Source organism: Xiphophorus hellerii, chromosome 1 (assembly GCF_003331165.1).
Source record: "Xiphophorus hellerii strain 12219 chromosome 1, Xiphophorus_hellerii-4.1, whole genome shotgun sequence".
Lineage (NCBI taxonomy): Eukaryota > Metazoa > Chordata > Actinopteri > Cyprinodontiformes > Poeciliidae > Xiphophorus > Xiphophorus hellerii.
Genome location: NC_045672.1, coordinates 25,634,941 through 25,659,500, shown reverse-complemented (window position 1 = coordinate 25,659,500; position 24,560 = coordinate 25,634,941). Strand labels below are relative to the sequence as shown.

The 24,560-nt window shown below is 37.5% G+C and overlaps 1 protein-coding gene and 1 long non-coding RNA gene across 2 annotated transcripts; both read right to left on the bottom strand.

The window, feature by feature from the left end:
- Nucleotides 1-1,171: 1,171 nt before the first annotated feature.
- LOC116709068 (uncharacterized) lies at nt 1,172-2,105 on the bottom strand. The gene is made up of 2 exons (XR_004336814.1): nt 1,566-2,105; nt 1,172-1,273 (listed from the first exon to the last, which is right to left on the bottom strand). It is a non-coding gene; the product is annotated as an uncharacterized LOC116709068 (long non-coding RNA).
- A 650-nt stretch (nt 2,106-2,755) lies between these two features.
- LOC116709006 (proteolipid protein 2-like) lies at nt 2,756-23,548 on the bottom strand. Its single transcript, XM_032547262.1, has 5 exons — nt 23,192-23,548; nt 8,608-8,763; nt 8,424-8,522; nt 5,886-5,979; nt 2,756-5,378 (listed from the first exon to the last, which is right to left on the bottom strand). Exons 1-5 carry the CDS (start codon nt 23,288-23,290, stop codon nt 5,365-5,367), a joined length of 462 nt encoding a protein of 153 aa, XP_032403153.1. The 5' UTR covers nt 23,291-23,548; the 3' UTR covers nt 2,756-5,364.
- Nucleotides 23,549-24,560: the final 1,012 nt, after the last annotated feature.

Below are 24,560 nucleotides of genomic sequence, written 5' to 3'. Positions count from 1 at the left end.
CAAGACAATTCCGGATGCAGATCCACGTTCAGATGAGTGTTGAATCAACATTGATTCAATGTAGAATCAACGGAAATATGTGTGCAGAACCACAGTCAGTCGGACTGTCGAAGCAACATTGATTCAATGTAGAATCAACGGAAATATGTGTGCAGAACCACAGTCAGATGACTGTCGAAGCAACATTGATTCAATGTAGAATCAAGACAATTCCGGATGCAGATCCACGTTCAGATGAGTGTTGAATCAACATTGATTCAATGTAGAATCAAGACAATTCCGGATGCAGATCCACGTTCAGATGAGTGTTGAATCAACATTGATTCAATGTAGAATCAACGGAAATATGTGTGCAGAACCACAGTCAGTCGGACTGTCGAAGCAACATTGATTCAATGTAGAATCAACGGAAATATGTGTGCAGAACCACAGTCAGATGACTGTCGAAGCAACATTGATTCAATGTAGAATCAACGGAAATATGTGTGCAGAACCACAGTCAGATGACTGTCGAAGCAACATTGATGCAATGTAGAATCAAGACAATTCCGGATGCAGATCCACGTTCAGATGAGTGTTGAATCAACATTGATTCAATGTAGAATCAATGGAAATATGTGTGCAGAACCACAGTCAGATGACTGTCGAAGCAACATTGATTCAATGTAGAATCAACGGAAATATGTGTGCAGAACCACAGTCAAATGAGTATTTAATCAACATTGATTCAATGTAGAATCAACGGAAATATGTGTGCAGAACCACAGTCAAATGAGTGTTGAATCAACATTGATTCAATGTAGGATCAACAGAAATCCGGATGCAGATCCACGTTCAGATGATGGTTGACTCAACATTGATATAATGTAGAATCAACATTGATTCATAACTGATTCAATGTACTATCAACACAAATATGCATACAAGTTGACATACAGATGATGGTTGAATCAACATTGATATAATGTCAGTTATGGTTGAAACCCTAACGTTGATTCAACATACAAGTCACCGACCACTTTCAATGTTGTTTCAATGTCAGCGTTCAACGTTGATTCAATGTTTCTGGCTGACATTGATTCAATGTTGTTTCAATCATTCTGTGCTATCTGGGTAGTGAACACTGGCCTCCATGATCCTCACTGGGATCCATGTGAGATCATTTGTTTTAATCCATTATACCAACAACAGGGGTTACAAAAACTACTGAGTTGATTCTGGGTGATTTTCAGAGGTGGGCAGATGTAGCCTTCCGTGTTTGGTTGTTTGTCACCTAGTGCGATAGAAAATGAAACTCTCTCACAATGTGACTGACTCCACGCAAGTAGCCCAACAGCTCCACCAGCATTCCTCAGAATTCTCTATTTTTCTTATTTCATTTTTTTTTCAGATGTGATCGTATAGTTTAAACAATAAAACAGTTAACAATTCCTCAAAAACAAAACAAAACATTCTTATTCCATGAATCAAACAGTAAAATAACAGACAACTGCCGTAACAGTTTCAACATTAACAAAACATTTAAAATATATATATATATTCATAAATTTATACTTTGAACTCACCTAGTGCGATACAAATTGAAACAATGTGACTCTGACTGCACGCAAGTGGCCCAGCAGCTGAAAAACAAAAGACACAATTAGCGTCATGACTGAGCGGTCAGCCACAACCACCAACTGGCGCACGTTTTCCAGCCCAAAACACGAGAAAACTTTACAAATTATATTTGTAAATGTTAAATCATCTTATAGTATTTCGTTAATAGTTGAACTAGAAAAATATGACCCTAAGTAAAAGAAAAATAGCGAAGAGCTGCGCCTCTCGCACCCACATCCACCAGCGCTCTTGAGAATCCTGGCGGGGGAAGCCGAGAGAGCGCCTGAAGGACCCGTTGCATGCAGTCACTCATCACACCACTAGGTGGCTCCAAACACACGGATCAAAAATCTCATTATAAATACATACTATTATTATTATTTTGGGTAAAATTCACATATACATACATACACACACACTTTTTTCTCTGTTACACAGAGTACCCCAAAATTTGACTAAAGTAAGAGTAACACTACTTCAACATATTTTTACTTAAGCAAAAATAAAAAGTAGCCGCCCAAGAAATTACTCAAGTAAAAATGACTATTATTTCTGAAGTAAGAGTAAAATAGTATTTAGTAAAAAAAAATTCTACTCAATTACTGAGTAACTGATCAAATTGTCAATCATTTAATATTTAAAAATCACATCATCAGACAGAGCAAAATATAAGGTTAAGTGGAAGTTTTGGTATTTTAAGGACGAATATGACAAAAATACATATAAGTAGCAAAAAGTAACGAAATCAGGCAAAAGACATTTTTTTCCAAATCAGTTTCTTTAAATAAAAAATGTATAAAACTTTTAACCAAAACTGTGTGAATTCTTCATTAAAACATGTTTGTATTTCATTGAGTGGGTAGAAAATCTAGAAATATAAGAGTAGAAATATTTCATAATAAAATTAATAAAAAGTACAGCGTAGCAGAAATACTCCTAAAAGTACATAAAAAAATAAGTTACTCAAGTAGATGTAACCGAGTAAATGTAGCTAGTTACCACTAGCTCTGGTGATTTTGCGTGTTTAAATGTCACATATTTGATAATCAGTTACTGACTGGCTCCATCTAGCGGCAATAAGAAGAACAACAACTTAAAATCCACAGCCAACAATCAAATGAAAGAAACTCAGAACAAAAGATAGAAATGCTAATACTCTTTGTTGTAATGACGGTTTATTTCTCAAAGCAAACAATAATCTGAATATAAAGAGACAAACTGCACATTGTTAGAAAAAAAAAACATTAGAATGACAAGATTTTCCTCCAACAACAAATTTCTAATCTTCTGTCTCTTTTTAGGAGAACAGGAACACTACAAAAAAATCTCAAGAGAAAGATGGCTTTCAATCTTTAAAAAATGTGTTACAGATGTATGAAAAAAATCATAACCTGAGCAAGAATAAAAAGATGAGTGAAAATGAGGGAGGACGACATAATCTGTGTGGTATCGATCAATTGAGGAGGAGTCAATATCAAATATACAAAAATCAGAAATATGTTCTCAAAACCAAACCAAAAGAACAGTATTGACAAATAACCACAGAACCCATCAATTGTTTAGGATTCAGAAATCCAAAAAGGGAAAAGGATGGAAGTACAACTACATGAAATGAAACTGAAAATTGATTAGCTTTTTTCAAGGGTTTAGTTAAAGGTTACGAGCCATTAATGTCCTCCCTGCAGTAACTTCCAGATTATTCACTTTGATAAAATAAAGACTGGAAGATGAATATTTGTAGGAATAATGTTTTAAATTATGTTCTGAGTAATGTAGCATCAGATATGGAGGTTGCTGTAAAACCTGGGATTCAAACTTTGTTTTTATTGCTTCTGTTTGCTTCATACAAATAAAAATGGGAAATTTCCAGCGTTCCAGTCCTGTAAGGTTAAGCTGTATGCATTGAGGCAACAGCGCCCTCTGGAGTGACAATATCGCAAGTTTTAATCAGTTGCATTCTTCCCTTTGCATCCGTTTGGCCTTTTTATGGTTAATTGTCTGGGAATCAATGTTTTTTTGGTGTCTGATTGTGTTTTCCTGAGACATGAAGTCCTAAAATGCAAGCTGCTCTTTGCTAGTGCTAATCCCAAATAATAATACTTTTATCTACAAATCATATGTTGCTGATAGCCAATTAAGCCTGTCAAAAATAAGCAATAAATCAATTAATCGCATGAGTTTGATAATTCCCATTTGTATGATTGATTGTTTTTTGTGTCTCTCTCTTTCTATTAAAAAGTGGATGAAAAAAGTATCCAGTATGGTTAACTGGTCTAAATAGCCCCTTATTTCCAGGATAATTTCCTTTACACAAACTTCAGTACCAAAAAGGGTTGTGGCAGTACCGAAATGTGGCAAAAAGGTTGAAACAAAATGCTTTAGAAAAGCAAAAGAGATTTTAAGCTAAACAGTATCAGCGCCAAACCAAAACGCTACCAACTGCATCCAGCACCACTGTTGTACTGTTAGCCGCTAATAGCTATGCGCCTTCTCACTCTCCTAATGTCCGAATAAATGACATTAAAAAGGGCCATTTTCTTTTAAATAGGTTCTTGCATCTCTGATTTATTAACACCACAGCGACATTGAAAGTATCTCTTTGTTGATTTCAGAGAGTTTAAGAGTTAGCCAGTAGCGCTAGTAGCGCTTAGCATGGTCCGTTTACGTGAACAGACTGTTTCTCCAACGGCCACATTAGCTTGACGCAAATCCATAAAATATGAGCATCTTCACAGCAAAACCAAAATCTTACCAGGAGTTTTTGGTCTAGTGTCTAATTAACTTTATAGAAAGAAATACGAACTTGTTGTAAGTAAATAGCTTAATATTTATGAAGAAGAACTAGTTCTTTTTCAGATTATTTCACTTATAACAAGACATTTTTCCGATGTTGTAAGTTAAATGATCTGCCAAAGGAAGTAGCGCTTTTTAATCAGTATTAATTAATTACTAAACAAGCTCCTATTTCTTGCTGAAAATCTATTATAAGTCAGTTTTGTATTATTTCAAGTGTCGTAGGATGTTTTACTAGAAACTAGACCAAAATATTTGTTAAGATTTTCTGTTTTTTTGCTGTGTTTATGCAGAAGAAAGTTTTTTATTTACAGAAAAAAAAAGTTTTGCAGCTAGCTAACCTGGGCTGTTGAGCCTTTTGCTTAGTTCAAAATTTTATCCAAGTGAAAATGCCAGGAGAGTCAATTGAAGTTGGTGACATATTTATTACTCATGACCTCTTAACAAAACCCTCATAAAAAACAGAGACCGTGTATTATAATATTTTACTGACTTTTACAAAAACAAATATTGACATCAATGACAAGACGAATATTATCCGGTTTTAAATAACTCCTAATGCATCAGTTACTTCCGAAGTCCAAATAACACGATTAATATTTCCTACAGCAGTTCGTTAACAGTAAAGAAAAGTATTAGAAAAGCTATTTGAAGAGACCAAACAGTCTTTTGTTACCTTATTAATGCCAGGTTTCCCTGTTTAGTCGATGGTCTGTCTTGGTCGGAACAAAAACTTGGGGGTTTTTCCCACCGCAGCACACATGCAAACACAGATGTACAGTACAGTGCCTCTTACTTTGGTTCTGTGGTATTCCTCTCAGGCATCTGCTAAAATACTTCTCATTTGTTCACACCATACAGTTGCAATGATTAAAACTGTGACCTGGTCATTTTACTGTCCATCTCCCTTCAGTGAGCCGCTCTTCTGTGTTTTTGTATTTCTGCAGCGTCGATGACAGATGTGTGGACTGGTTAAGCTGTGCCACCTGGAAATTAATTTAGAAAAGTACATCAAGAAAGTAAGTATGTTTTATATACCAACAGGAAATATATATATACTGCATGAGGTTCACTGCAAAAACACAAAATATTACCAAATATGTTTGTTCTAGTTTGTAGTCCAAATATAATGTTACACTTGAAATAAGACAAAACTAACTTCCAACTAACTTTTCAGCAAGATATACAGTAGAAGCTTGTTTTAAGTAAATAATACCTTAAAAGTTGGAGAAAAAAAGTACTGGTTACATTGGTAGAAGTTTTTTTTCACTCATTGGAAAAATGTCTTATATAAAAGATCAAATCTGCCAATGGAACTGGAACTTTTTATCAATATTAAAGGATTATTGACTTAAAATAAGCTCCTATATTGTATAACTTTAAGTTTAAGTGATTTCTAGACAAAAATACTTGGTAAAAGTTTGTGTTTTTGCAGTGTTTGTGTCACAGGGGAGATTTTGGATGCATTGGTGAATAAACATTTATGTTCCTACCAGAACCTTCAGTTTGCGACCTGGCGCTCTTGATTTGCAGGTAGATGGTGTACGTATCATATGCAAATAGGAGACCAGCTAGCAAGCCGAACACCTGAGAAATACAGCAAAATAAGAACTTTATTAATATTAAAACAAAAGCTTAGGGTCTTGGGTTGTTTTTATTCTTGTTGATTTACTTGTTATCTGTATTTGCTTTTATTATTCATTTAATTAGATCAGCCCTGTTTCCTTTGAACTTTAGTTCAGTCCGTTCAGTTATTTTAGTTTGATTATGTGTCGATTAAAATTAATGGCAAACTGTTTGAGTTTTTATTTTAAATTATTTTCATCCCTTTCTCCTGTTACTTCTCTGTTCATGTCAGACTGCAAAATAAACACCATCAGACATTTTCAGACAAAAAACGAACTTCCCTTTTGGTTCATAGAAGGAGCCACCACGTGTTCAAATGGCCTAACACGAGCAAAACAGCTCAATTATTTCAGGTTTCATTTTAGGATCAATCATTCAGTCCCATACAGACTTATTTCCTGTGACAATATGGCTTAATTAACATAAACATTGTTTTTTTTCAAAATTAAAGATGCTTTCCACAATTGCATTAATTTATTTTTATTGTCATGTTGTACACATGCGAAGCTGCAACTTAGGTGTTCTGTCGCAACCTGGTCGGATGCAGATGGTTGTGACCTCGTGTTGCGACCCAGCCAGGGATCCACAGCACAGAGGAAGGATGTGGGTAAGAAAAGGGAAGTTCACTTTATGTTGAAATCCAAAAGCAATAATATCTGAATGCAGTACTGCTACAAAGCTCATTTTAGACTAAAAACTTTTGAGACATTTTATTCCTCGTTGCTCCTGTGAAATCTTGACCTCTGCCCTTTAGGTTTAAAGTATCTTTTGTGAATATTATTTTTGCCTGGGGTACGCAGTGAGTAAGAACAAGTCGATACAAGATTTTGAATTCTGACCTTTTTCTACTTCTGTGCTTTTCCACGCCTTTCCCACTATACCAGGGGCGTCAAAAATGCGGCTCGGGGGCCATTAGCAGCCCTTGGAATAATTTTGTGTGGACCTCTGACCACAAATGATGTATTTTTAAAATAATTTTTGAAGAGGGACGTTTTCATTTACTAATTTAAATATCTTCTTAAATGGAAACAGTTAGGTACGGAAAGTACACTGCTCAAAAAAATAAAGGGAACACTTAAACAGGTGTTTAACACTTAAAGTGTTCCCTTTATTTTTTTGAGCAGTATATTTTCTGTTATTAGCCATGTTTTTTTTACTTCATTTTAATATCAATGTATGCACGGTCACAAACGCTCGGTGACTATTTACTGAAAAACAGACTGATTTAGCTAAATATGGCCGGGGTTTTGAACAAAGAACCAACAAAAACATTCAACCCATTCAACGCCTTTCCGATGTAACAGAAAACGTCTGAGGCCCCTTTATGGAACTACAATAATTTCTTCTTTTCCATTTTGTTTCAGTAAACTAATGAATATTTAGTTTATTGTTTGGCATTTAAAATAAAGAGAAAGTAATTCACAATAAAATTATTTTATGACTTCTATTCCAGGGAGAAGAAAACATCCGAGGTTTGGCATGTGGTTCAAAATGTTTTGACTATATGCCATGGTCTGCACTCTACTCTTGAAGATGTGCAAACAAAGTTATAACAGTTAACTTAAACTAACAAAATAAAAAAAGTCAAATTGAGAAAACATTTTCATTAACTGAAATAAATAAAAACAGTAATTAATAGCGAAAAACTGTAACTAAATGTAACAATATTGTGCGTTTATAAAACTAAAACATGCTGAAATTATAGATATTACATCCTTCACTTTCTTGTTAATGAATCCATTTATTAGCCTTTCGAACTGATATGAAGTTAATTTATTTTTTCCTCAGCCAAGCAGTTTACATCAGCTGTTGGCAAATTACAATTCTCCATTTCCTGCCTGGCGACGCAAAATGGCGACAACAAAAGTTGGGAGAAAACAACAGTTATTCTGCAATAATTGGTTATATGTTTTAAAAATGGTGTCTTCTGTTGAGCCTTCATTACATGATCACAACACAATACTTTAACCTATTTTAATTCTACACCTAAAAATTGCCCAAAATATGAAAAAATAAATAAAACTAACAAATAGAAGCTAGCAAACAGACGCTAAAAACTAAATAAAACTAACAAACCGTTACAACAAAACTATAATGAAAAACCCAAAACTATTATGACCCTGGTGATAACATTCAGTTTACCACACTCTGGTAAAACCTTCCAAAGTGAAGCTGTTTGAAAATAACTACAGTTGTTTTTGAAGTTGAACAGGAAGGAAATGTGAGATGTTATCAGATTCTCAGAATTAGTGAATTGTGACAAAGAGCTGCCGTGTATCAGGGTAAACAGAACATATTTTCTTCTGCATATCTCCCTAGAAACATGTCGCATGGTAAACGGCCGTCAGAAACAGTAAAACCCAGAATCAGGAGTTTCAGAGCAGACATGAGACGAGCGAACTGACCCCGCCTGCGATGAGCGCTCCGTCCCCGGCTCCTCTGATGACGCAGATGAGCGACGTGATGAGGTAAACTACAGTGCCAGTAAAGGCACGGAAAAAGTCCTGCAGGAAAAAAATTTTAAAAATCAGAACATAATAGACTGAGCGCCGCGCCGCTTTAAAATGCGTTTGCTCATGAAGAACTTACACTCCAGACCCAGCTGATGGATGTAAACTGCTTGTCCAGGCCCATCATGTAGATGCAGAAGAACACGATAGCAAAGCACATCTCGCAGATGGCAGGAACAGTGTAGCCACCATACCAGGATGAAGCATAGCAGATAAAGATTGTAAAACTGAGAACCTGTGAAAACAAGCAAAAAAACAAAAAGAAAGCTCCTCAGTGAGACAGTGATTTAAAATTTAACCTTCTTCAAGCGTCTGGAACAGGCAGACAGATTTACATTAATGGGTCGTTCCCTCAGCAATTTTCCGTTATGTAGAAAAAAAGGGCAAACGCGATCACACATCCAAACAAATCCCACCAAGAATCTGCTGCATACAAACTAAAAGGCGACCTGTAATCGCTGCGACATGAAACATTTTGTGCAAATATCAACCTTTAAAAGAAAGAAACATCTGGGTATATCTGACTGCACTGAAATACCCCCACAATATCTTATCAAGTATTTTTGCTCTAGTTTCTACTGAAAATGTTAGTACACTTCAAATAAAAGAAAGCTAATTTACAAATAACTTTTCAACAAGATATGATCTTATTTTAAATCAGTAATTCCTTAATTTCCTTAATGTTGATGAAAAAGTACTCGTCCCACTGGGAGATTAAATTTCACTAGGAGATAATCTGCCAGTTGATTATATAAATTATTATATTTAGCTAAATATTATTGCTGAGGGGCACAAGCAGGCCTTCGGACATACAGATAAAAAAAATAGAAAAAAAATTATTTTTTTTGAAAAACAAAAAAAACCCTCAAAAAGGGCATTAGGGGCATCAAGGATAAAAGGGGCAGGAGCTCAAGCCCCTGGTGCGAGAGAAAGATCCATGAACAAAATGGCTGCTGTCGGGATGGACTCATATGAGACGGAGAAGGAAAATGTGGACAAGCTGCCTCCGATCTCATTTTGTGATATAGTTCACTACTTGGTGAACAAGAAGAGTGTTTACATCATGGAGGAGCTTCGCCTGAAATCTATATTCAATCAATGTTTAAACGGATTTGTAAAGGACGTACGAGCTCTTTAATAACAAGGTTCCGGTTCTGGCAGAGTAAGTACACATAGGCTACATGTCCGTCTCAGCTAGCATATAAGCATTAGCTAAGCTAATTTTGCTAGTTCGGCAGTAAGTGCTACAGTAAATATCCCTGTAGAAGTTATATTTATTTTGGTATTACACAGAGGTGGGTAGAGTACTCAAAAATTGTAATCGAGTAATAGTTGTAATACTTACATAGTTCATAAGTTAGGAACGAAGCGAGAGCTGTAGCTTGGGGGCTGTTTGTTGTTGTCATAGCAACTGGCTGCTAAGATGGCTGTCAGTTACAAAGTTCACGGAGGTGTGACGGTGCATGAGAACCAAGTATTGCCAAAAAACGGGTGGATGTTTTTTAAATGCTTGGATTGTTTTTAGAAGCAGCCCCAAAGGGAAGTATAAAAACATGAAAAATGTAAACTCATGTTATTGAAGGATCAGTAAGTAGAGTTTAATGCCATTGAGAGGTAAAATTGCAGACTACAACAATAAAATGTCTTCAGCCCTCCAGCTATGACTAAATGTTTTTCTCTAAATTTCTTTTTACAATTTATCAGAATAATCAATATAATAATCAATTAGTAAAATAATTAGTCGCCATCTTAAAGGAGAGTATTTTAGCTTTCCTTTCATGCATCGCCTCAGTATCTTTAGTATCATAAAACATGAACTACTTTGGTGACAGCTGTTTGGAAAAATATAAATACAGGCACAAACCCATCAAAGTAACAATGCTGATCAGAAATGGAGCACAAATTACATCTACGCCAACAATTTTTTTTATTAGAATTTTGTATTTTAAGTTTTGTGAACAATTTTATGTAGATCAGGTTCACTACAGAGAATTTTTAAAATCTCTCCGTAGCGTACCGGTTTGTTGAGTCTCCAAACTGCTCAGATCGTCGTGCAAATCCTCATTTTAAAACCTCAAATTTGAACTGGACACTTTTCTGTTATCACTTTTCTCTTGGATGGACATTGTTTTAGTTACTGATGCCAAAGTTTGGCATTTCAAAACACAATATCAGTGTTTTTTTCAGGCTTCATTTTAGCTTGTGGAAATAAATACAACTGTTATGAGCTACAAGTCTAAACAGACCTGGAAAAGAAATGAATATACCCTTTAATAGTGATGTTATTAACGTTAAGGTTCAGATCTGCCATTCCAGCTTATCTCTGCAGATTCAGACATGAAGAAAAATGTGACTCCCTTGCAGTGGGTGTGTGACTTGCACACTCACTGCAAGTCACACACATTAACTTGCACATTAACCAGCAAATGTAAACATGTTCCTACACAATCACCATGACTATGACAGGCAGAGAAGTCATTCCATATGAAATAAACGATGATTAGAGCTTCACATTTCCCAGTTTTACATCAGTATTCCCAGCAATTGATGCTAAGAGGCCCATTTCTGTCCAAACTGAAACTCCCATAGATAGCAGTAAAATATTCTCCTTCCTGTTTTTCTCCTGGGGGATTAAGGGAGCAGTAAATGTTTTCTAAACTATTTCAGAAATCCTGCCTAATGGAGGATTTCTCTGCCTGAAGTCAATCCTTGAATGGAGCGGCAGCCGAGATCCGGGTTAAAAGCTTCGTGGATTTCTTGTTCCCGGGCCTAATCTTCACACCAATCTGGAATTGCCATTACTATCTCATGAAAAAACAACAAACAAAACAAAACACAAAAAAAACGGAGGGAAACTTTTACAGTGGGTGGAGCTCAGAGAGGCCATCTTTAAAATGAGCTTGTTCCATTTGGGACAGCAGATCCTTTTTCCAGTGAGGCACAGACTGAAGGTTTTTCTTGCTTTCAAAAACACAGTTTTACATTTACTTGGTTTTAGGTGCTAGCTAACAGTAGAAGTTATTTTCTACTGTAAATAACTTCAGTTATTTTCTAGTGAACCAATATTACAATGGCCTAAGGCAGGGGTCGGCAACCAATGGCTCCGGAGCCACGTGTGGCTCTTTCATCCTTCTGTTGTGGCTCCCAGTGACTTTGGGAAATAGAATATTTTATTAAAATTAAATCATTAAAAAATTATAAATCAAAATCATTTAAAAATAAATGTCTAAATCTGAAGATTATGGTAAACTTGTAACATTAAAACAAAAAGTTTTGAAAATTTTTAGCACCCAAAATATACGTCATGTCCGCCGATGTGCGACAGGCATTCCTGGCGAACCCCACATGTCTGGCAGACCGCATTTTTTTAGCGCACTGATTTATTGACTTTTTGACCCTTGCCTGGAAGATACATCATGAATAAATCCAAGAAAAGGAAACATTCTGAAGATGGCAGAACATTTAATGCTACGTGGACAGATCATTTTGCTTTCACCGCTGATGAAACTGGTTCACCTGTCTGCTTAATATGTGGCGAAAGACTGGCAAACAACAAGAAGTCAAATGTTGAAAGACATTTCGAGAACAAACACTCTGTCTCTGCTAAAAAAATATCCCGAGGGAGAGGAGAGAAAAAAGGCCGTTTCGGAGCTGATGCGAAAGGCTGAAGCGAGCAGGAGTCACTTCAAGAAGTGGATTAAGATGCAATTTCCACTACATTTGCCAGTTTCGTGGCTACTCAGGAAATAATCAAGCATGGTAAGCCATTTACAGATGGAGATTATCTCAAAGAAACACTTGTTAAGATTTCAGAACATCTTTTCTCGGACTTCAGAAACAAAGATGAAATTTTGCAGAAAATAAAAGACATGCCTCTCTCTGCCAAAACTGCTGATCTTGAAAATGTGTGCCATCAGAAGGCCGTTCTCGCTCAGAATCACAAATGGAGCGAAGTTGCAAACCTTCCCAAACAGGACAAACTTGTATTCGAAACATGGAATATCATCCCCAACAGCTACATCAACATGAAGAGGTATGCATTTGGAGTCCTTGCAATCTTCGGATCCACACACATCTGTGAGCAGGTCTTTTCCAACATGAACTTTATTAAAAACAAGCACCGCTCACGCCTCACAGATGTCAGCTTACGCTCCTGTTTGAAGATGAAGGTGACATCTTAGACGCTGTGCGGCGAGGTTCAGGAGCAAAAATCACATTAACCAGGTAAAATAAATATTTTAATTAGCTATTGTTTTACATATGTGTGCGTGGTTGTCTGGAATATAACAGTCAAATATAAATACATAACTATATATTGTTAAGTGAAATAGTGTTTTGTTCTTTTTTTAATTCAGGAGGACAGGTGACCGCACACACGCGTTGGGACACAGAAGCAGACTGCGCATTTTTGGGTTTGCATGGTTCATTCAAAAATTCCGAGGACCTGACTTGGACGACCAGCTGCTCCAAACTCATTAAGAAGTCGCATCAGCGCCTCTCCTTCATGAGGACCCTGAGGAAGAACCACCTGTCCTCAGAGATCCTCACAAACTTCTACCGCTGCACCATTGAGAGCATCCTCACCAACTGTATTACAGCTTGGTACGGGAACTGCTCTGTCTCCGACCGGCAGGCGCTGCAGAGGGTGGTGAAAACTGCCCAGTATATCGCCGGGGCACCGCTCCCTGCCATCAAGGACATCTACAGGAAGCGGTGTTTGAAAAGGGCCGGGAAAATCACAAAGGACTCCACTCACCCAGCACACACACTCTTTTCCCTCCTGCCCTCTGGGAGGCGTTACAGAAGCCTACGGACCAGAACCACCAGGCACCAGAACAGCTTCTTTCCCACAGCTGTCACGCTTTTAAACGCCTCCTGACATAAAACATAAACTATAAGGACTGTACTCCCCTATCCTCTCATACAACAATAACACATGGACTATCCTCACACACACACACATCACGGACTGTTTTCTTCACACACACATACAACCTGTAAATTTTATCTGCCATTATTTATCTTGTATTATATTATATACATATATAATCCATTCCCTAACATTCTTGTATATTCTGTTTAATCTGTGCATATAGCTCCCATATTTATATTTATACACAATATCTATATCTCTTGCTATAACCCCTTATAGTCCATACATGCATAGTCTTGTACATCTGTAAATAAATATTTATATCTCGTAGAGCACTTCTGGATAGATGCAAACTACATCTCGTTGCTTGTACTTGTGACAGTGCAATGACAATAAAGTTGAATTCTATTCTATTCATTCAGTGCCGGTGGATAATATTTGGATAAGTTTTGATTTTTATCTCCTGAATAAGAGGAGGACAGGTGACTGCATTCTGTTTCTATTTTTCCTTCAGTGCGGTTTGGGTAAGTTTCGATTTTTATTTCTTAAATACAAAGACCCAAATAGACAGAGGGTATTTTGTTTGAAATTGAGCATCAACAAAGTGTAAAATGCGTTTTGTTACATGCAGAAATAAAATTTTGTGTTCTCTGCAGCAGTTTGTTGATTTCATAAACGCAACATAGTATCGATTTTTGTACATAGCATATAGGTTTTATATATATGATGTCAAAATGGGTTGTGGCTCCAAGTGCTTTCTTTTTATTGGGAGGCGGTCCCAAATGGCTCTTTGAGTAGAAAAGGTTGCCGACCCCTGGACTAAGGCATAAGCAGAGTTTACAGCTGCTGAATATTCTCCTAATTCACACAGGACAGTTTGTCCATCACACATGCTAATTTAATCTAAACTTAATTTGAGGCCATTTTAATTTCAAATTGTGTCTCAAATGGAAAAAAACGATACAAGGAAATCTTAACATTTTGTAAATAAATGAGCGGATATTAGTCTTTATCAATGATTGTTTGTGAACACAACATTAAAGGTGACCTATAATGCTTCCTTGAACTGGTTAGGATAGGCCTAAGGACAATACAAAGCACAAAAATATTCTGAGAAAATGAGATTTTAGTCAACAAGAATATAGTAAGTTGTTTCTGGATGGTAAGTTGACAACAAAACACTTTTCTTTTCCAGCAGCTATCGTACAGAGCACAAAGCGGTAAAACCAGCTGACCAAACGCGCTGGAACTCAGCTTAGGTTGCTAGGTAACATGGCTGGACTTGGCTTGGGTTGCCAGGTAACGGGCAGGTAAGGGGCAGGTGAGGGGCAGCATCTGCTGATTTGTGACGTTACATTCAGAAGATTTTTGGAATGGCTCATTTTCCAGACATTAATGGAGATGGTGCATTGTCATGTATGAAGATGATTTTGCTACTGAAGGTTCGGCTCTTCTTTATGGACCATGAAAGAAAGTGATCAGTCAAAGTCCATATACTTTGCTGAGGTCATTTTCACACCTTCAGGGACTCTAAGGGGCCGACCAATGATTCTCTCCCCATAACTTCAGCCCAAAGCATGACTCCACCACTTCCTTGCTGACGTCACAGCCGTGTTGGGACGTGGTGGCCGTCCACCACCAATCCACTACTGCGTCCATCTGGACCATCCAGGGTTGCACAGCAGTCATCAGTGAACAAGTCTGTTTGAAAATTCATCTTCCTGTACAGCTGGGCCCACTGCAACCGTTTCTGCTTGTGAGCTCTGGTTAGGGGTGGCTGAATAGTAGGTTCATGCACCGCAAGCCTCTGGAGGCTAAAGAAAATGGAGCTTGGAAAGTGGAAATACCCTTTAATAACTTTGGCTGATACGCTATTGACTGGCTTTAATAAAGCAGCTAATCAAGGAGTGACAGCTTCTTCTTCAGATGGTTGTCACTGGGTGAATTAACGCATATTACAGTATATTTGGTGTTGGAACTATTAAAACAGGATGTTTTTATAAGCACTTTGTAAGGAGGGAGTCTCAAGTATTCATGGTTTTTAATTATCCAGGGGAGGCTGTGATTCCTATCTCCCAATACAACAGCATAGAAAGAGTGAGACTCTGAAGACGTTTGCAGTTATGACAGAGAAATATACTGTAAAAATAGAAACGTAAATCACAGATAAGACTCCACCGAACCAGCAAGTGTGTTTAAATATATAAAGACGTTACGGTAATCTCAACAACAGTAAATACAGAACCTACGCAAATAATGGAGGCCAAAGAGACTCACACCACTATGAAATGCAAACAAACGCATTCATGCAACAAAAAAAGTAAAAAAAAAAAGGTTAAGAACAGAAATAAAACAACGTTCTCTTACAGGAAGTGGCTGCATTTTTCCATGACTAAATATTTCTTTTCAGGTGTTGCTTGAGTTGTTCCATTCTCACTGTTGTGGTTACGAATCTGCAAGTTTGTAACCACAAACTGATGTGCAAAGACATCATTTGCTTAAAGGTTTGTGATGTGCATTGCATATTTGTACTGTAGCTAACACATGGAATGGCATCAAGTATATTAAGGTTTTATAAAGTTACAACAGTCATTTTTATCTTGTTTATCCCAGTTTAGCATTAGTTTAATGAGTTGCTTCTACACACTGCCAGTCAGCTGGATCAAAGGAGGAAGATAAACTTTTTCCTTGCCCAAATTTGGTCACACTTTCACCCTATTTCTGTATAAACATGTCACTCTTATTAATGTGAAGCTGTTTTAAAACTACAGCTGGCTAGGAACAAGACGCCCAACAAATAACAAGCTAATCTGTTTCTCCACGAAGAGCTGACAGAAAAAAAATATATTCTGTACAAGAAGTGCAATGAAACTACTGCTGAACTTGTTTGCTTGAATGTAGTAATGGAGAACTGCTGCTGTTGGAACAATTATAATTTTTTTTTAGAACTTACACTTTTATTATTTTTACAGAGCAATTATACAGCCATACATAAATGGTAGAGAACACAAATGTTGACAATATGAAGTTTTCCATAAAATAAACATCTTAGCATAATATCTTACAACCTCAGCATCACATTTGTAGACCCATCACCATACAACCCTAAAATAAGGATACACTTTGGGCAGGATAGCTAAACACCATATGCCAAAAGACAAACTTGTCAGACTTATTTACATCAACAGAGCTTCTGCTGGCCCAAAGCTCAGGCTAAACATGGTTTTTTGAAGTCTTAATGAATAGGTTATCTTTTCCATTTCATGCAATTCCCTTACTTTTTGAACCCATAAGTCGTAGGAAGATGGTTCCAATTGCATCCACCTGATTGTAATGCATTTCCGGGCTGCTGTAAAAAGAACATTTAACAGATATGCTTTGGCCGGTCCTTGCAAACCATCTGGTATAATACCAAGTAACATAATGGTAACGTCCTTTGGTATAACTTCTGAAAAGATTTGGTTTATAGCCCTGTACAACTCATCCCAAAAGTTTTGAAGTTTGGGGCATGACCAAAAGATGTGTGTATGATTGGGGACCGCTGAGCCACAGTTTCTCCAACACATGCTTGGTACTTTAGGATCCATCTTGGAAACTACATCTGGGGTCCTGAAATATCTGCCATTTGACAGATGGAACCAAACATTTGAGTAACATGGACGCTGAACACCAAGATGATGCAATAAAATAAAAATAGTAAGGCTTTGCTGTGCTATATTGTCAACACTAAGATTCAAATGCTCTGTTTTTTAAAAAATGCAATAAGATCCTCGGGGAACAGAAGGATCAAAACACAGAAAACACAATTAAAAGTGTGCTTTGCTAACATAATGCAAGGTACTGGGTTTAAGTCTCCAGCTACTGTAAAAGCAGCAGCAAACACAACCAAAAGAGAGTTGGATGTGTGCAAAAACAACAAAAAGAGAAATTAAGAGTATGGAAGTTCATACTCCTGCAGGAGAGCATAAGTATGTGTACTTTCACCACAACATAAAATCTACTAGATATTAATCAATCAAATTTTATTTGTATAGCACATTTCAGCAGCAAGGCATTTCAAAGTACTTTACATCATATCAAACACAGAAACACAATGCAACATAGAATCAATAATCAAAACACAGCATTAAATCAAGTTCCATCAATAAATTTGTAATTGATTACATTTCAAATACAACCCTAAACAGGTGGGTTTTTAGTTGAGATTTAAAAGAACTCAGTGTTTCAGCTGTTTTACAGTTTTCTGGAAGTTTGTTCCAAATTCGTGGTGCATAGATGCTGAAAGCTGCTTCTCCTCGTTTGGTTCTGGTTCTGGGGATGCAGAGCAGAGCCAGAACCAGAACCTGAGAGGTCTGGAAGGTTGATACAACAACAGCAGATCTTTAATGTATTGTGGTGCTAAGCCGTTCAGTGATTTGTAAACTAACAACAGTATTTTAAAGTCTATTCTTTGAGCTACAGGGAGCCAGTGTAGGGACTTTAAAACTGGTGTTATGTGCTCTATCTTCCTGGTTTTAGTGAGAACGCGACTTAATGCAACTTAATTATGGCTAATTATGACTTAGTAATTTAACAAGGTTAGAAGTGACAGTGTTACGCAATTTTCCAGCTTACCAGTTTAGAGAAGTAACTTAGTCAAATACAATCACAGTGGGCATTTAAGCACAAAAGACACAATATTTCAGAGTTGCGGTCAACTGGTCCAAGTTGTGTCATATTAGTATTTGCGGCTTCGCTTACGTTTCAGTTCCAGTTATTGCAGCAGGGATGGTCTTCCGCAGTGTTGTATAAAGTACTGAAATCTCAGAGTCAAGTAAAAGTATAAGTACCTCTCCAAAATATGACTTTGGTAAAAGTCCAAGTCACTGACTGAAATGTTACTTGAGTTAAAGTCTTAAAGTATCTGAAACTTCTTGTACTTAAGTATGGAAATTACTGTAAAAATGGATGTACTCAAGTAATGTAATGAAAAGTACAAGTAAAAAGTAAAACAAGGCAAATGCAGTTTGAATGACATTTTTTATATTTTGGTAAACTTGTCAAATACACTTAAAATAATGTACCCAACCAAGTGCAGGCAAAATTAAACCTGCTAATAGATATACCTGCAGGCATCATTTAGTTAAGAAAATTAGGTGCTTTACCTATAGCACAAGGTTAACTTAACCTGCTTTACAACTGAGCCAGCTTCTTAGTATACCCTCCAGGACAGAAAATACAAAGTTTTTGTAAGCCTTAAGTTTTCCCTTCAAGTAAGGTCAGTGCTGAAAATGAGAAAAATAAATAGTACAGAAAATGCGGCCAACATGAAGAAAAAGATCTGTTACGATTACTCTACTTCACAAATCAGTGAATCAGTCAATGCTACAGTCAGTAGGTGGTGCACACAACTGGTCATTATGCAAAAGAAAAAAAGAATTGGGAGGGAAATGCAGCTTATTGGCATCTGTAAACCTGGTTTTGAACTTGCATGCCTTTCCTATATTCGTTAAATTTAGTCTAAATTGCTATCGCTATGGCTTCTGTCCCCCTTGAACAGAGGAGTCTAGGTAGCCTGCTACAGTCAACATTAGGCCTAAGCTAAATACACCACGTATGGAACTGAAACAATGCCAAACAAAGTTCATTTATGGTCAAGATTTCACAATACAGTAGTGCCTAGTGACCAAGCTATAGTTACTGAATCAGGAGGATTATAACCATTTCATAAGAAGTTACCTCGATGTGTTTCTTCAAGTTGGACGGGGAGTTTTTGTAAGATAGAATTTCCACATCTTCGGGCAGGAATAACATACACTGCATGCGGTACGATGAATCTTTAACACCCACGAAAGAGTGCATTGTAGTGATGTTACGTGATGTGCCGAGGCTTCGAGGCGTGTGTCGAGTAATGGAGGGGGCGTTTCCGTAAAGCGCGTATCGAAGCTTGCTTCATTTAGGGGAGAAGCCGAAAACGATGACGTCCGAAGCCTCGCTGCCCGGCTGTACCACGTGACTGCTTCGGGAAGTGGCTCAGATGTTGGCGCGGGGTTTGACAGCTTTAGAAACCCCACAGGCTCCATTCAAAATGTGGGTTGTTGTAGGCGAGTTGCGGTCAGTTGAGAGAGTGGATAGAGTTTTGATAGTTTGGATAGCAGAGTTTGGATAGTGGTTATTTAGTTTGAGACAGTTAATTCGGTGTTTGGAGAGTTTAGGACAGAGATAGATAGATAGGAGATTTAGGAGCGCGAGGACAGGATAGGAGTAGGATGGAGCCGGCGAGAAAGAGGAGGATTTCCCCTATGTGGGAACATTTTGATTTGATAAGCCCTAACAAGGTAAGGTGAACTGAACATTTGCAGATGCATTAGGTTTGCTTATGGGGAACTGTATTTTTCACTGTTTCTTATTTTCTGTAAAGGTGAGGTGTTTATTGTGCTCCAAGGAGTTGGGGTACAATAATAACACCTCATCCATGTAGTGTCAAAAAAGAGAAATCGTTTGAAACCAAAAACTGTGGAGAAATTGTTGTTTCTTAATAAAAATGCATGAAATCATCCAAGTTACACAAGCATTAGCCTATTCACTACCCCCTCCCTAGTTCCACAAGCACTTTCACTGTCCTCTGCCTGATTAAGCCCATGCCATTTTTCTAGAGTCACAGAAAAACATTATTACACAACATGCCATATCACATGACACTACTATTTTGGGAATAATTACACACAGAGAATACATTCAAACAATATTTTATTATACACATATGTGTATACATAATTTATGTAGACAAATGATTTTGTCCTACACCTTTTGTGAAGTCATTCCCAAGAGTCATAATAGACAAAAATTCAATGCATCACACGTTAAGATACAGCTGGCTGTGATTATACACCTGGCCAGTAGGTGGTTTCGTGTGCACATGAAGCTTCAAGAAATGAACCCTTTCTCGAACCAGTTGGCTCAAGTGGTTCAATGCCTCATGAGGCTTCATCTCACCATCACTAGTGCATTGTGTTTAAATAAGGCCATGGGCTCTCATCACCAGCTGGTAGGTTCCCCTGGAGCCGTGTCCGACGTAGTTGCAGTCGTTGTGGTCTCCGTCTCCTCCTCCATGTGGCTGCTGCTGATTGCGAGACTTGCTTTGTGTTTAATGGGAGAAGCGAAACAGGTGTATCCTATTGGTGGTGATGAACAAGCCCAGGCAAGTAGGCTACCGACTTTGTTCGGTAGCCTACTTGCTACTTGCTAATCAGTAGGTGGGGTCAAAACACTTGCGTTTCTCTCTCTCGCTTTTTTGTAACGAGTAACTAAACCGCACATTGAAAATGTATCGGAGTAAAAGTATGCAATTAAGTTCGGAAATATAGTAAAGTAAAAGTGAAAGTTATCAAAAATGTTCATACTCGAGGAAAGTATGAAGTACTCCAAAATATACTTAAGTAAAGTAGTGAAGTGTTTTTACTTCGTTACTATACAACACTGGTCTTCCGTATGTAGTCCATCACTTCACGGGATCCTGAATCTGCTTACTGTCCTCTTTGTATGTGATTCTGAGTCTTGCTGGATAAAGTAATCCGAAGCGCACATCGCTCCGTCCCCGTAAAGCTTTCCGTGCATCGGAGAAGGCGGCGCGCGCCTTGGCCACACTGGTGGTGTAATCTGGGAAGATGGCGATCCTTTTACCCTGGTAGGTCAGCGGGGCTTTGTCTTTGTCCCTGGCTCTCCTCAGGATGTCAGCGGCGTCTTCATCACAATGCAGCTTGGCGATGATCACACGGGGTCTTTCTCCGTCTCCTGGTTTTGTCAGACCAGCTGTTCGGTGTGAACGGTCGACTTTTACGTCCCGGTCCTTCTGGAGCGCTTCTCTGATCATTTTTGAAACCTCTTTAGGTTCGGCGGAGTTCGGCTGTTCCTCAACCCCAACTATACGGATCTTTCCGCGCCTCATCCTCCCCTCCATGTCCTCACACTTGTCCCGTATCTTAACCAGCTCGCTCTGAAGTTCGGTGACGGTTTTCTGCAGAGTGTTTACCTGATCAGACCATGTAGACAGTCCACCTTTCACGTCTTCAATGTCCGTTTTAATTGAGGTGATTTCTGCACGGATGGCGGTGGCGTTGCTGGCTATTTCGGCCCTCGCTGCGTAGATGTCAGCTCTGAGAGCGGTGAACTCTTCAGACAGCGCAGTCCTCATGTCCTCCCTTATAATTTTGAAGATTTCCCCTCGTATAGAGGTTAGGATATCTGCTCCCAACTCCTCACTCATACCCACACCAGGGCTCTTGGGTTGTGGGTCTTCGTCTTCTGGAGTACGCTGCCTCGTGGCTCTGGTGTTAGCCGTTAGCTTTGCCGTGTTACCGTCGTACTTGAATTTGCGAAGTTTATCCGCCATTTATCAAGTAACGTCCACTGGAACGGAATTCTTTATAGTCCAAAAACTTTTATCAATCCGATTTAGGTCACAATAAGTGAGCAGTTGTGGTTTTTTAAAGCGAAAATGTTAATAAGCCTGCAGGAGCTCTGAAATATCCATCTTTATTCTATCTTGGCTCACCAGTGGCCCCTTAGGAACTTATTTAAAGTAAATAATTCTTTAATCATGGCTTGTTAATGAAAAACTAAGTTCCTTTAAATCAAGGATAAAACACCTCCAGTTTAGAGTTGCTTTGAACAATAATAAATGGAAAATTGACCAACATATTTGATGTGTATTGATGATTTTTGACAAAATGTGATGTTTGTTACTGATTTCTCAATTGGTGACTGTATGTGATGTTTAGCTGAAATGTGCTATATAAATAAACTTTATTAATTTATTAATATTGATTAATGTACTAGTTCTACTGAAAGATTATTTCACTTATACCTTGGGAAAAATGCCTTCTTATCAGCTATAATCAGCTACTATTGTTTAATCAATATTAAGAAATTATTGACTCAAAACAAGCTCTTCTATCCTGCTGAAAAGTTATTTGTAAGGTAGTTTTGTCTTTTATTTAGTGTACTAAGATATTTGCTGTAGAAACTAAACCAAAGATAATTGATGTAAGTTCAAAGGGGTGTGAATACCTTTGCAGAGCACATAATTAAACACAACAAAAGACATTTTATTTTACAAATTATTCTTGGTTTCGTTTTTGGTTAAAATATCTTTGTACACTTGAAATAAGTCAAAACTAACTTGAAGTAACTTTTCAGCAAAATATAGGAGCTTGTTTTAAGTCAATAAATCTTTAATACAGATTTTAAAAGTACTAGTTCCAGATGACCATGGAAAATGTCTTGTTACATGTGAACTAATCTGACAGTTGAACCAATACCATATGAACGAGTTATTGACTCAAATCGACCTCCTATATCTTACCAGTCTGCTAAGACATTTACAGTAGAAACTAAACCAAAACTACTTTATAACAAATTGTGTTTTTGCAGTGTACTGTTCCAACATTATGCTATTATTTGACCCTTTGAAGAATCTGGATTAATGTAATGAGCTACAACAATATTTAATTTCCCTTTGGGATTAATAAAGTACTTTTGAACTGAATTTTCCTCGAGGCCTCAGTATTTAGCTCATTCCTGTCCCTCAGCCTTCAACTCCCCCACAAACCACATGCATTCCTAAACCCTAACTTCCGTCATTCACATCGATATGATCTGCTTCTCCTTCAGCCTGAAAATCAGTACCAACATTAACTCATAATAACCCATTAAATATTAATTGGTTGCATCAGCCACACGTGATTTGTAAAAACGCACCACAGCCAGCTTTATGAGCTTAAGAGTCACTTTGTTTCCACTGTAAACTCACTATTTCTGCAGCGAGGATGGTGCCTTTCAGGGTCCGCACGTAACTTTGCAGCTTCTGCACGACGCTCGCAGAGGAGCTCTCGGTTATATCAGCAGCCATCCTGGGAGAAATGGTAACGTAGAGGCCTTGAAGTAGCTTCCCTTTAGTAAAAGAGCGAGTTTGGATGAGCAAAAGTTTTCCTTAGGTGAGATATTTCAGGAAAGAAGCAGTTCCCCCAGTGTGGTTGAGTGCAGCTTTCGTGTAAGCAGGTGGAGAGAAGAAAGCAGTCTGGTGAAAAAGTCTCTGAGAAATAAACTGAGTGTTAGAGCAGGGCGGGGCCAGCGGACTGTATGCAGGGGCGTTGGTGTTTCCCCTGGGTATGGAGCTCCGCTCATGGCAACATGCTACCACATTGTGTTAGAGCCAGATTATGCAGCCTGGTGACATGGGAGAAAGAAAAATTAAAAACTGTGGCCACAAGTTGGTTTTTTTCCTTCTATGTCACCAGATGTGATTAGTACTGAAGAGGATATTTAAAAATAATAATTCTGACCTGTTTTTCCTCACAGTTTTTACTTTCTCAAAGTAATGATTTTTTGTCTCAGAATTTCGACTTATTAGACTTATAATTTAGAATTATGGGTTTTTTTTCCAGAACTGTAACTTTTTCTGCAAAATTATTTACTTTAATCTCAGAAGTCTATCTAGATTGATGACAGCTGTGTTGAAAAACAAAACATGTGATCTAACTAAAAAAAACTTTCGTAGAAAGAAGAAGTCTTACTTTGACATAAGTTAATCTGGTGCGTTTTTGGTTAAAATGTTTGTCCTTCATCCAGTAAAGTTAGGTAGAGATTGTACTTGAGTAAGAGTAGCTATACTTCATACTCAAAGTAAAGAAAAAGGTAGCAAAATAACTCATAAAAGTACAATTTCTCCTAAAAGTTACTTGATAAATGTAACAGAGTAAATTTAATTAACCTCTACTTACATCTGCATCTGTGTTTTATCCAATAATCACCTCTAAATTTAGTAATCTGAAAAGCTTAATGCACACATCTTTTTATAATTGTTTTAGCTAAATTGGTACAAGAAAAGTTGTTCTTCCCATTGAAAAAAAAAAATCACCTACATAATAGATGTAAACATCAAAATTTGTAATGTAGGTTGTGTGTGTGTTTGTATTGGTCACAGTTTAATGTGCACTACATAGTGACTATATGCTAGATACATGAATTAAAAAAAGATTTAAAAGAAAAAAGAACATGTCCAGTTTGGATTTTATCAGCTTTACAAATGTGCTCAAAACTTTGTCAATAGTCAAAGTCAAAAGAATTATAAGTTTACCACTGTTGAGTTTCCATTAAATAAGAGACGTAATTAAAATCAC

What these genes read in the sequence shown, in the direction of transcription:
- LOC116709006 (XM_032547262.1), bottom strand. Translation starts at nt 23,290, where the DNA reads ATGGCTGCTGATATAACCGAGAGCTCCTCTGCGAGCGTCGTGCAGAAG. An exon ending in CCATCCTCGCTGCAGAAATA is followed by an intron (nt 8,764 to 23,191) that starts GTGAGTTTACAG and finishes TTGTTTTCACAG; the next exon opens with GTTCTCAGTTTTACAATCTT. An exon ending in CCATCAGCTGGGTCTGGAGT is followed by an intron (nt 8,523 to 8,607) that starts GTAAGTTCTTCA and finishes TTTTTCCTGCAG; the next exon opens with GACTTTTTCCGTGCCTTTAC.